Source organism: Lepisma saccharinum, chromosome 16 (assembly GCF_977018435.1).
Source record: "Lepisma saccharinum chromosome 16, izLepSacc3.1, whole genome shotgun sequence".
Lineage (NCBI taxonomy): Eukaryota > Metazoa > Arthropoda > Insecta > Zygentoma > Lepismatidae > Lepisma > Lepisma saccharinum.
Genome location: NC_139244.1, coordinates 6,250,880 through 6,265,626, shown reverse-complemented (window position 1 = coordinate 6,265,626; position 14,747 = coordinate 6,250,880). Strand labels below are relative to the sequence as shown.

Here is a 14,747-nt window from a genome sequence, read left to right as displayed (position 1 = left end):
AAAACATGAGTTTGAACAGCTCCAACAGCACTATTACATTTCCGATCCCAAGATAAACCCTTTTGCTAAGACGTATCTTTGCAGCCATAAGCAACAAAGCAAGAAAGGACGAAACCGCAAGCATTCTTGCATCAACAAAGCAAGGAACAATTGATTCTGAACATCCTGAAAGTCCCAAGACTGAAATTCCATCAAGCTCGAACGTGAAAAGATTACAGATCTGCTCCTAGCAACAGCTGGCTGAAGGCAAGGCAGTGATAATCCTCGACAAAGTAGAAACCGCCCGAAGTTCTGGCAACTTCCAACCCGCTTCTTGCTTCACGGCAAATTAGCCTTTCCCGCTACACAAATCGTGCAAGGGAACTGTGGTGACTTTGAGATAAGCGTCTAAATATAACTCAATTTCCAGACCTGGCCACTCTGCTAACTCTTGTCGCTTTTGATGTTCCTTGCAGGAATTTCCCAGGTCTTTTTTGATTGACAGATTTTCCATTGTGCTTTGTTGTAAGGTCCGTTAGATGAGTGGTTTGCTTATATTTCAGTTGTTCAAAGTCTTTTTTGTAGGTTTGTGCACGAGGAAAGCATTTCCCCCTTGCACAGAACACTGAAACACTAATGTTCTTGTCTGTTTTATGTAATGTAAAACTTACACTGACGGGTAATACGCACAAAGTTTCAAAGAGTAACAGCTGCCACTGACATTATTAAACTTTTTACAAGTTGAGTAGCCAGTCAACTCATCTCTGCCAGGTTGAGTTGTGAAACGTGAAACCACCGCGAGACAGAAATGATGGGAGGACCAGAGTTGCCAACTGTACGGTTTTAACACTGGCATGCGCAGAATTGTTTTTCGAACTGGGCTGGAACTGTAAAGGTGCATACCTAGCTTCATTCTGAGGGGGATACACTGTAAAATATTTCGCAATTCCTGTTTTTAATTCGTTTCAAAGGTGTTCAAAGACAGAAGTGGTAGTCGGGGATCATTTTAAGGAGAGTTTAGATTTTTCCGACCACTTTACTGCTTTCTTTTGGAATTTTTGATTTTCTCAAAATTTCGGGAGGGGCTGTAGCCCCATCAGCTTCCCCACTGTGTACGCTAGTGGGATCCATACGTGCCTCACGATCTTTATTGAACCGAAACACGAAGTTTGTATTGTATTCACTGGCGTACGCAGAGGGGGCGGAGCAGATTGGGCTACAACCCCCTCCGAAATTTTGACAAAAAAAAATATCATTTTCAAATAGTAGCAGTGAAGAACTCGGGAAAAACCTGAGTGATAAATAATTCAACCCACCTTAAATTGACCATCGAGTGCAATTTTGGAAGGTATAATGTTCGAAATAAATACGAAATATTTATTGTGTATACCGTCCTCCTAGGAAAAAGCTATGTACAGTGGGATCCATAAGTATGACCGTGCAAATTGTCCATGACTATTTTCATTAATTTTTCTCTTACATCCTATGTGTTTTTAAGCGATGGATTTTTATGTATGCTGGTGCAGAAGTTGTCAACAGCTTGTTTTGAGTTTTCTTTTAATTCTTGAAGCTCTTATTGGGTCAAATAAAGTGCACGAACATGGTGATGGACAATTTGCAAGGTAATACTCATGGATCCCACTGTACTATTCACCTTTTAAATTCCAGTCCATACACAACACAAATCCTGCGTACGCCAGTGGTTGTACAATTTATATTTCATTGTAATAAACTCTTGAAGGCATGTTTCGTAAATAGGATTAAGGAAACAGATTTCGGAATATTTTCGAAATTTTAGTCACATTGAAGAGCACAGTTTGAGTGTTGGAATATACGGTTCAGCACCTTAATGGTTAATGCATTCCGGGGGCTCCAGCTACTTGCCTTCTTAAACACGCCCGTGTTCCTTTCCTCAGGACGAAGATAGTTACTTCGAAGGACAGAGCCTGGGGCAGCCCAATGGCGGATGGTTCCTGGAATGGACTGGTGGGGATGGTGCACAGGGGCGAGGCGGACGTTGCGATTGGGGGGTTCACCGTCACCGATCTTCGGTTTCAAGTCGTGGACTTCAGCATACCAATCCTCATGACTCGGTAGGTACTATTCTCTATAAACTGGCACGGCTTAATCAGTTCCTTATGATCTGATCTTTCAATTTTCGTCTTTTTCTACGAGGGCTGAGTCTAATGAAACCTTAATTTGGTTTTGTTCTTTTTCATTGTAGATTTCTTGCATGGATGTATTTAAGGGGGGGGGTTCAGAGGGTCCAGACCCCTTCGAAATTAAACAATGAAAATATACTTGTTCGGCATTTGATTTATAATCTAGCGTTAGTTATTTCCACCGAACTTACATTGGGATCATACGGCTTTCAAAGATGATTTATTGTTGTTATTATTGATTTGCTTTATTTTACTTCGCCTTTTGTGCCACTTTTGTCTAATTTGCGAAGATGGGGATGAGTGATGATATGATGAAATTGATGAATGGACAATCACAAACATCCATGACCAGGCCGGGATTCGAACCTGGTGTCGTAGCGCGAACACTACCACTTATAACAATGTTCATAAAACATTAATCACGTTTACTTTTCGTCAACATTCGATTCTTTATCTATTTGATATTAATTTCTTTGACTAAGGCAGTTGTTTTTATACAAATTTTGGTGATGTAATCTAGATAATGAATACGTGCTGTTACATCTCTTGTTTAAAACAGTCTTTTTATCTATTCATGCAATAATAACAATACAATATTAATTAAATTGGATATTTTAATTGATATTTTATTTTAATATAATTATTTTAGTTCAAACATTTATATTATCATCATCTCTGAGTGACTTCGTTCGTACCCCCGAAATATACAGCGTGTCCATAAATATACTGTCATACTTTAAAGTGGTATTACGTCGCTTTGGATAATCATATTTAAATGAAATTGGTGACATTTGAAAGAAAAACTCAAATATTTTTGTGCATGTCAACAATGGACATCAATATCAGAAATGGACAACAATGAAAGAGATCAAACATAGAAACTGAAATAAATTCACTCCTGACAACAATGGACGATGCGGGTTTATTGTTGGATATTTAGCAGACAGGCAGGTTACATGTGAATGTTTTCCTTTAAACTTGTGTTGTTATTACAGAAGATTTAAGAACGTAGTTGGTGTGTTTTAGAATATCATTACACGCAGAGTTTGGTGAACGTGTTGGTGTGTTTTTATCATTCCACGCAGAGTTTGGTGAAGGTTCAGCGTGTTTATAGGCGAAGGTTTCAAAATCAGGCTCCTTCAGACACGTCAATTTTGAAGTGGTACCGGGATTTTGTGGATCGTGGCTGCATATGTCATCAAAGGAAAGGCCATTCAGGGAGACCACCTGCCAATGCGGGAATTGTGGAACAAGTGCGGGAGGCATTTGTTCGTAGTCCTAAGAAGTCTGTACGTAGAGCTAGTTAGCAGTTGAACATCCCTAAATCCACCGTATCTAAGATCCTGCGTACGCGACTGAAGTTTCACCCCTACGAACTGCAATTAATGCACAAGTTGAAACCTGATGACCCTGTAAAACGGTTAGATTTCTCTGAACATTTTATGTTACTAATGGAGGATAACGTAAATATGTCAGGAAAAATAATTTTCAGTGATGAGGCAACATTCCACGTTGGTGGAAAAGTGAACAGACATAATGTAAGGATTTGGGGGAGTGAGAATCCACATGCAATTTTGGAAGTTGAAAGAGACTCCCCTAAAGTGAATGTCTTTTGTGCCGTATCGAAACGTCAAGTCTATGACCCATTTCCCTTTCGAGAGGCCAGTGTGAAAGGTCCAGCTTAACTTGACTTGCTCACTGAGTGGATATTTCCACAATTGGAAGAAAATGAAGGCAATGAATTTATTTTTCAACAAGATGGAGCACCTCCTCACAGGAATTTACATGTTCGGAAACATCTGAATGAGCGGCTTCCAGGAAGATGGATTGGACGTGCCGGAAATGATGATAATGTCTTCTACAATTGGCCGCCTAGGTCACCTGACTTGCCGGTCTGTGACTTTTTTTTATGGGGTTACATAAAAGATTGTGTCTATGTACCCCCATTGCCTCAAAACCTGCAAGAACTGAAAATTCGCATCACTTCTACAATCTAGTCCATCCCTGTGGATATGTTGGAGCGTGTGTGGCATGAATGGAAATATCACCTTGATGTCTGCAGGGTCACTCGTGGGGGCCACATTCAATGTCTATGAGTTGTAAAATAAAATATTTGAGTTTTTTCTTTCAAATGTCACCAATTTCATTTAAATACGATTATCCAAAGCGACGTAATACCACTTTAAAGTATGACAGTATATTTATGGACACGCTGTATTTTCTAGATACGTGTATAATTTTTTGCATGTATAGGGTTGCACAAATTTGCCAATTTTGGGCATAGATTTCTTGTTCAGTGTTGAGTAAGCTTGCAGCTGGTTTGAAAACCCATTACCATTGTTAATTATCATTGAGGAACCGATTTTATCCAGGTTTTTATTCAACGGAGTAAGATATGTAGTGAATGTGGCAACACCGCACATATTGACTTCACAATGATGTCCGTTGACCGTGGAAACTGCGGGCTGCTACACTTCGTCATTCATTTCCACAATTAGAATACTGCTGTCCCGTCTGGTTCATGGCGTGTCCCACTCAGCTCTCTATAATCGATTCTCTTCTTCACTTTTTGCCTGGCTATAGTTCGTTAGAGGGTTCCCTCATGCAATTTACAACGACGCTTCTCTTGTCCTTTCTAAAATTAGACTCCCTACCACCGTCGTGTCGTGTATGCACACGCAGAGGTTAAATGATTCACACACGTAGGTACTTGATAATGTAAAGATTAACACGAGGATACAAAATAACAACGATTTAATACTAAACTTACAATAACCATTTCTAAGAGTGCTGAACACACAATCCCTAAATCAATAACTTTACAAACAATTGAATATCGATTCAGATATTGTGCACACTTAACATTCCCCCTCTTCCTTATTTGACATAGTTACATTTCAGTCTATCAGGCGGTTTTCTCTGTCGAGAGGACCTCCTACACTGATGCTTCTGTTGTCGCTCATGTGGGCTGCAGGAATCATCCAAGTACGATGTAGATGGTTTGTCATCCGGCGTAGAATCTTCCGGCGCCACAGAAACACTGCCATTACTTCCAGTTTTTCCTGTAATGAATAAGTCTTCATCGCAGAAAACTGATCCGCCGTCTTGACCTGTATCTGGTCCATGAATTCGTTCATCATTATCCTCGATTTCTAACTAAATTATCGTCGCCATGTATAAATCTCTGTCGTGTGTGCACACGCAGAGGTCAAATGATTCACACACGTAGGTACTTGATAATATAAAGATTAACACGATGATACAAAATAACAACGATTTAATACTAAACTTACACGTCGTTTGCTGAATGATTTCAATTATCCATACAAAATTGTCAATGGCAAAATCCGATGCAACACACTCCTTCAGGAATTCCACTTTCGAGTGCCTATGCGCACACAACACGAACTTATTTTACACAGAAAAACCTACACTCGAAATTCAAAATAAAACCCTCTTCTACAGACTCCCCACTAAATATAATGACCTCCCATCAAGTGTTCACATGTTTTTTCTCGGAATGTCTTCTATCAGAACATGATATAAAAAAAATGCCATCTTTGACTTATTTATATTAATCTTTTTTGTGTTATTTTGTTATTTTTATATTTGCTCTTTTCGTCGTTGGCAATTTCAGCGTAAAATGGCCATCCGTGTTGTATTTTAAATTTCCTCAATAAATAAATAGTAATACGACACGTTAAGGGTTTAGGATTTTCTGTTTTATCCAATTAAAGAGAGTCCACTGTAGCTAATAGAAAAATAGCATTAGCATATTATACATAAATAGCATTAATACAAGTATTATTATTATTAGCACGTTTTAGAAAACGTTGCAGTGTTGCATGTCATCTGATTAACCAATTGTACAGTGGGATCCACGAGTGTTACCGTGCAAATCGTCCATCACCATGTTCGTGCACTTTATTTGAGCCAATAAGAGCTTCAAGAATTAAAAGAAAACTCAAAACAAGCTGTTGACAAATTCTGCACCAGTATACATAAAAATCCATCGCTGAAAAGCACACAGGATGTAAGAGAAAATTGAATGACACTAGTCGTGGACAATTTGCACGGTAATACTCATGGATCCCACTTTACCAGGCAGCGAGAGGGTTTGGAATTTGTAATTTAATTTGCTCAGAAATTTTCATTACGAATAGTAGTGGAAATATCCTGATTTATTTGAATTCTTTGGTGTTCAAAGCACTTGCTAAATTAGTTTAACGATGTTGACCTGAGGATATTATAAGGTTTCCTTAGATCCAGTGATTATCAACTAATTTAGATCTAACTTTATGGTTTAGATTTGTCAAAATCCTAGACATAATCGAACTATTACTCTTTGTGATTGTACCATTTATTAATACAGTAACTTTTTAATTCGAACTTCAAGAAGACACGAAAAGGTTCGAATTATCAAAGGGGAATAAAGTTCTGTTCGAATTACCTATTAATTTGAATTATTATCCAAGTTCCAATTTATTTATTTTCGAGGGAACTGTCACGTACACAAACTGCGTTGCTTTTCTTTGAAATAAAGGACCATAGATGGCAGCATGCAAGAGGAACAACGGTTATAAAAGATGCTGCATAAATAAGTTTGGAAAGTGGGTAAGAGATGGCACCACCCAGGAGAACTTATACGATTGTAAATAGAGACAACGGAAAGAGCAGATGTGATGAAATAACGATTGTATATATTAATACTAATTATAAGGAAATAAATAAATAAGTTTAAAATAATAACAGGATATAAATAAGGAGAAAAGGGGAATTATCATTCAGTAATGACATAAGCGATTAAGATACAAAAGTAAAGAAGTCGAATTGCAATTTCGATTTTGTGTCTTTTTCGGTTCCCACGAACTGAGAGTTTCGTGCGGCTTTTGGGTTGTTTTCCCCAGGTGTAGCGCCATTTCTCGGCAGCACCCAAGCACATTTGGAGGCGCATACATTGTAGCTCCAAGTTAAGGTTAGCGCCGGCCAGGCGGCGATCTTTAACTAACCCCTTTCTCTTTGTTTGTTTGGGAGATCTGTTTCATTAATATTTCCATCAATTTGAAAAGATCGATAAAGAAAAGAAAGAAGAAAAAAGTACACAATATGTATTACAAGAAGAAGCAGCCGTAGCAATTATAAGAAGAAGAATCATTATTAATTATAAGAAGAAGCCTTATTAATTGCAAGAAGAAGGCAATTTAATTATTAAATACAAGGAGAAGAAGATTCATTAATCATAAGAAGAAGATGCCATATTAATTATAAGAAGAAGATGCCATATTGATCATAAGAAGAAGAGGCTATAAGAAGAAGATGACATATTGATTATAAGAAGAAGAGGCTATAAGAAGAAGATGCCATACTGATTATAAGAAGAAGAAGCCATAAGAAGAAGATGCCATTTGATTATAAGAACAAGAAGCCCGAAGAAGATTGGTTAGAATTAATAAAAAATAAAAATAGAAGAAAATTACTGTATGAAAAGACTTCAAAAGTTATTTAATATTTGTACATAATTAATCAAGAATATAGTACGAATTGTACCCTCAGTAGTGGGTTAAATCTACTGTTTCTTTCCATATATTTGTAGCGTTAGTAACCCTGATCTGTGCCCAGAGGTATCTCATTGTCTCTCCCCTGTGCTACGCTGGTAGGTGTTTACGCGAGGGACGTGGCACTGATTAATGGCGCCCAACGTGGAAGTAAGAACGCGAGGGACGTGGCAGAACATTAATTAACAAGTTCCAAAAAATTAGAAATGTATTTAGGAGTATCTTGTTGGCATTAGAATTTATGGTACCGTGGTTTCATGAACGCAGGGAACCACTGTTTTTGTACACTCCTGTTCTAATAAAGTGGCACATATTTCAACTGTCAAACCTCATACAATATGCCACATTATGTGAACAGGAGTGTACTTATGGTGGAGCGGATTTCGTTGATGCTTTCCTGTCAATTTTACATCCCCTAATTGCACATCAACACGGTAATGGACATTTAGCCTATCATTTCATTTCCCACCGTCTTTAGCGTGGGATGTACAAATATTACCAAGCAAATTGTCCAGCACCATGTTTATTCCATCTGCTTTACTACCCGACCCCAGTGGAGGAGTGATTATAGCAGCGTGCTAAGACGCCAGGGGTCCTGGGATCGAATCCCGTTCTAGGCATCGGTGTTCTTTATGAGTGTCCCTTCATCATATCATCAATCATCCTTGCGATTGACCAAAAGTGACAGAAGAGCGAAGTAGAATAAACCAAGTCAATCAACAAATCAATTGTTTTACCCAATGAGAGCTTCAATAATTGAATTAAATCATCAAACAAGCTTGTGACAATCTCTACTATATCAACGTAAATATCGATTCCTTAAAAACACGTAGGATGCAAGGGCTGTGAACAATTTGCCGGGCAATACTTATGCATCCGACTGTACGTCCGCCATTTTACTGTAGTTTCACTGTTCGTAGTTCCTGGATCGAATGCAGTTCATCTTCAGATTGGACTCACGAACGAATGACTGCATTAGCCGACGGCAGTCTTCCCGAGATTTAGGGAAGTTTTGGCGAGTTGAGAAGCGGCTTTACCGCAGCTGGAGATGGGGGAAATCTCTCTCCAGGGATAAATTGAAATAGACCAACCGGAAATTCAAAATGAGTGTGCTTCGCAGGAATTCCGAGTAGATTTGCGGCCAGACGAAAGCTACGTTCCGCTTCAGTTTTGCAAGCAGTCGAGAAACTTGCTAGAGACTTCATTCGCTCGTGCTGTTTCGAGCTTGGTCGAATGAATCATCACCGTCTGACGCTCTGCACCAGACCCTTATGGTCTGATATTCTAACATCCAGTGGCGTAGCAACATATCGCGAGGCCCTGGGCGAAATCAGAATGTGAGGCGCCCCCTCGTTTTTAAATTTGAATGGATATAAAATCGTCAGGAGTACAGTGGGATCCATGAGTATCAGTAGCGTACGCAGGATATCATCAAGGGGGGTGTTATTTCGAAAACTTTCTACAAATTCACATTACCATTGTTTTATTATACTTTAATTAATTAATTAATAATAATAAATTAATTAATAATTCGTATAATTAATTAATTAGTTTAATTACTACTAATAATTACTACTAATGCAGCTGCTATTTATGAAAGAAATAGAACAAAATTATATTTCTTTTGTTTCTTTGTTACAAAATAATTGTCTAGTCAGCGGTTATTTGTATATGATAAGTCAGACATTTTAAGTGTGAAGAAAATCCATAAAAAAAAGCAAATACATTAAATTTATTGAAATAATCGAAATATGAAACTCATTCAAGGAGCCGCGCTGGTCTAGTCTGACAACTTCGTGGGATATCCGGGTTCGATTCCCGGAATTGGTTGGAATTTATCCAGCCTTGTCTCCGCACCCAGTAGTGTTGCCCACGGGACGAGACGGGACAGGCTTTTAAAAATTCGAGACGAGACGAGATTGACCATGTGTCATAAGACAAACGAATATTTTCGAGACGAGACAGCATTTCCACGAGACTCCACGAGACGAGCGAGACAGGCCAAAGTCTCGTCTCGTGGGCAACACTAGCACCCAGCCTCATAGCAATGGATACCTGAGAGCAACCCTTGGGGATGAAGGCTGCCGGAGGATGGTGCTGATCACATCACCTGCAAAATAGTTCGAGATCGAGAATATTTGGGGCCCACCACACCACTACGTGTGCCTTCATGGCAAGGTGCTATATGCACGGGGGAATTTACATTACCTTTACGTATGGAACTCGCCCAGGATGATGATGAAGCGCGAGAATACATGTTGCTAAATTCCACTGAGTCTATGTTTTCGTTGAAAAGTAAGTTTATAGACATTCCAACACATTTATCACTTCTAGGTGATTCACAAAGCACTTCTTCAACATTATTTAATGATGTGGATGTAGACTCAGCATCACTTGAGAGTTCACAAGGGGATGTGAAATCAGTACCGGGAAGAACGTTTGCAATAAGGTCGGCACACTGCGACGAAGCAAGGAATTTTCACAATTCTCGCGAGAGTCACTGCGCGACTTTTTGCAAAAAGAATTGCAAAATTGAACTTTGCAGCCACTTAGATTGTGTTTGGAATGTTGTGTTTTTCTTCATGCTGCATGGGAATAATAATCCAAATTATTATTATTATTATTATTATTATTATTATTACTGTCGCAGATCTTTGACTGTGATAAATTAGCCATTTTTAATTTTTTCTACAGCATTTTCCATATTATTTCAAAAGCTCAAGGGGGGGGGGTTTAAACCCGGTAACCCCCCCCTTGCGTACGCCACTGATGAGTATTACCGTGCAAATTATCCATCACCATGTTCGTGCACTTTATTTGACCCAATAAAAGCTTCAAGAATTACAAGAAAACTCAAAACAAGCCGTTGACAACTTCTGCACCAGCATACATAAAAATGCATCGCTTAAAAACACACAGGATGTAAGAGAAATATTAATGAAAATAGTCATGGACAATTTGCACGATAATACTCATGGATCCCACTGTACGTCAGTGAATAATCATATTTAAATAACAATAAATTATTGAAGAAAATGATATTTAATAATTTCACTCAACCTAAAAATGTATATCCGGGAGCTGAAATATGGAGCTGTGGGAATATCCATTGCCTTCTTGAGTTGCAAACAACCCAAGCATTTAAATGCCTCGCACTTGCTTCGAGACAGTTGGGGTGCTTTATTGTTAACATATTAAAATCGTGAGTGCAAGGTCGAGAGAAAGAAGAAAATACAAGACAAAATGTTTTTTATTCGAGAAAATAATAAATGGGTAAAAATGTCCAAGCAAGTTATCGTGAATTTTTGCATACATTTTTCACGCGAGAAATATTTTTAATTTTTCCGGGCCCCTTACGCTTATAGCCCGCCCGCCTGTATGCTACGCCCTGATTTGACGTATTATAACGTTTAACTAGAATTTGAAGCCATATAAAAACATAATGTTTTCATTTTATTGCCCACAAAAATTAGCCTTTTCCATCTCCCCCCCCTCACTTCTATTTAATACATTTTTTGTATCAACCCCCATGAGACGCGAGACCCCCGGGCGGTCGCCCACTTTGCCCACACCTTGCTACGCCACTGCTAACATCCACCAGACTGTCGCAGTTATTGTCACTTTAAATCAATTGATCTGAATATTCGTGCTTCGTGTTCAGAATTCAAGCAGATTGAACTATAAACTCCTGGTAAATTACAGAAAGAGTAGTTAGCAAAGTTTGGTTTGATTCACTTTACCTTCCAAGTGCAATCTGTTGTAAGGAATATGATTATGTTGAGTGGGATCCATGAGTATTACCGTTCAAATTGTCCATGACTATTTTCATAAATTTTTCTTTTACATCCTGAGTGTTTTTAAGCGATGAATATTGATGTAGCTGGTGCAGAAATTGTCAACACCTCGTTATTAGTTTTCTTTTATTTCTTGAAGCTCTTATTGGTTCAAATAAAGTGCATGAACATGGTGATGGATAATTTGCACGGTTATACTCATGGATTCCACTGCACCTACTTATGACTATTTATTTGATCATACGGGTTAACTTAACATTGGGAATCTTTCAACTACAGCACCTTGAATAACGTAGTGTGGAAAACGGCACGGTTCTGCGCTCTCTGGCTGGTTCCACTCGAAAATGATCCGCTAGAGGCGCTGGTGTTGGACCCGATGCTTGGTATTCGTCTGCTTATAATGGAAGTAAATGGAGTTTTTGCTGCAACGTCTGATTCTTTTACATGAAGCATTTCTATGAATGTGATAATTGCTATGATATTTGGTACAGTGGTCGCGAAGATATTAACGAACATTCTAGACAGTCGACCACGTCCTGTTATCGTCATACTTTCGTTAATAATACGGGAGAAAAAATACGCGTGGAATGCTCTTGGCAACTAAATTTTTGTGTATGAATTAGGTTCATTATTATTATCATCATCATCATTTCTTTTAAAGATATACACACTGAAGCATTTGTATTTTTGATATTTACTGTATCTTTTCTTCCGCTTTAAACTAATCGCGGCGATGATGATAATGATGATTCCATGAAACGACAAGGGGAACCCAAACAACTTTCTTAGTGCCATCGACATGAGTGTAAGGAAACTTTCAAACCAATGGGACAAGCGACACGGGATGTTCACACTGTCACACTAGTGACACACACTTCCAGACTGTAAAATAGCATTCATTGCACATGAGGGTCCAAACAGCAAACGACACGTTCATATGGCATATTCGCGTGCTACTTGTTACTTCGGTCGGAAAGCTCCTTAAAGAAAGGGTGCTCAGACCGAAGCGACGCGCTACAAGGGGAGTTCCCAACTAAGTGACAAGCGACATGCTGCCTTCAGTCTATTGGCAAGCGTTCGCTGCTAATTGTGCGAACAACAGATAGGCGACGCGACAAACCGCACATTACAACAACAGATCTAGGCGACACGATAAGCCACACGTGTCGCTTTGTCGCTTGTGCGTCGCTCAAACTGGTCCATTTCCTCAATAGCTTGCAACATGTTGCCGTGTTTTGTTATTCGCGCATGCGCGATGCAATGAGTGTCTAAGCGACAAGGTGCACGCGACACTTATCGCTTGAGAATTTCACCAACCGAACGCTGGCCTGTGCTTCCCGTCATGACGCTACGATGTGAAATGTTGCTCTTGATTGGCTCGTTTCCAAGCAACATGTGTCGCTTCGGTGTGAAAGTTGCCTTGGATCGAAGGACCCGTGTCGCTTCGGTGTGAAAGTTGCCTTGGATCGAAGGACCCGTGTCGCTTTGGTGTGAAATCCTCGTATCGTTTGTCGCGTGTTACTTTGGTGTAAAATCTCCTTGAGGAAACGGTGCAGTCAGAGCTTGTGTCCCTACGGTTCGAAAGGCTGCATTGATTACGGACTGCTCGCTTCCAAGCGACACTTGTGGTTTGTCGCCTCGGTATGAAATATCTATCAGGATACTATTTATATTCTAATAACATAGAAAAATAAAACTCTAGTACACAATCCAACACCTGACGTCCGGAATCACTTTGCGATGTTTCTTGTGTTACGCATGCTATTTATTTATTAATTTTATTTTACTTTTCTTTCCAAATTAATGTCATTTCGTGACTGCAAATCACTCCACAAATATAACTGTTTCCATCAATTCACTTACCGCCTTTCTAGAGAAACAAATCTACACAATATATTCCAAAAGCTAACTAAGCCGCATTACTTTCATAACAAAATTAGCACCTGGTTCGATCGCACTGCCATCTATGTTTGTCATTCGTCTGGGGAACTAGTTTCTTGGGTCGTTTTCCACACTACGTTATTCAAGGCGCTGTACTTTCAACATAAAGTTGTCAGAAACTATACTAGATAATATGACGTTTTTAAGCACTCTAGGCGTAATACACAAAGAATACACGTCACTTTGCTTCGGTAAAACACAACCTGGGATAAAGAAATAAGATACTTACAATTTTTTGATTTCAGCTTCAACCATCTTTCTTTCAGTAGTGGTCGTGATAATTTTTTACCTCATTCTTTATTGATATTTTTTCTTTCCAGAATCGAATACAAGTGGACATAATTTCTACAAAGTTTTATATTAACAAATTTGAATAGTTTTTTTTACAATATTGTCTCATTTTAACTTATTATTGAATAATTTGAAATAAAATAGGTTTTAAAAAAAATCGCTCCTATGTTGGGATATGGTTTGCTATGGTGAACAATAGATGGCTCTGGACTTATGAGTATTTTTCTAACATTTTTGTTTATTGTATCTGAATGTTTTACCGTGGTGGAAATGAGTTAATATCTTGATCTTTTTTACAAAATTTAGAATTTTATTTGAAATTGAGAAGATAAACCACATGTAGGAAGATAACAAAGCTTAATTTCTAATTGCCATAAAGAAAAATGTATGTAATTTCCTTTTATAGAAGTAATAAGAAAGCTAAATTTTTCTTGCCAAATGGCTTTCATATCAATATTATGATGATATTGATATATGGCGCTCAACAAGGGTTCGAACTACACGACCCTGAATGTCCCAAACCATCCACTGCACAACTCAACCAAGACATTTTACATGAAATTTTAAAATGTACATAAGTATGAAATTTTTCTTGTACAAATGATATAATTACAATTTGTTTTTTGAATATCCTGAACTTTTCTGTTTTGTTTTGAAACATTTACCTAAATAAATTTATTTCACAATGATTTTTTAGTTTTACTATGTTTATATGGAAACATACAAAGGCAAAATGATATTTGTACATAATAGAAATCAAGTGATAAAGATTGTGATGTGAAATTATGAAATGAACCCACATCATATTGAAATATGCTAGCTTAATAGCGTAATGCTATACAAACAAGAATAGTAAATATGGTATAATACCTGAGTGAATGACTAATTCGCAATGACAATATGCAACAATCATGTTACAAAATAGTAGTAAGTTCTACAAGAAATTTTTAACGAAATTCAGCAGGAAGCACTTTGCTACTTCCAATCTTAATGCAATACAAGAAATAGTACAAACTCTTCATTTA

The 14,747-nt window shown here is 38.2% G+C and overlaps 1 protein-coding gene across 1 annotated transcript in view; it reads left to right on the top strand.

Moving 5' to 3' along the window:
• LOC146000147 (putative glutamate receptor) overlaps positions 1-14,747 on the top strand; it is a 342,647-nt gene that overhangs the window by 284,007 nt on the left and 43,893 nt on the right. Inside the window, exon 8 of the mRNA XM_083137488.1 lies at positions 1,896-2,072. Coding sequence (XP_082993614.1) covers positions 1,896-2,072 — 177 coding nt within the window. The remainder of the gene's footprint in view (positions 1-1,895; positions 2,073-14,747) is intronic.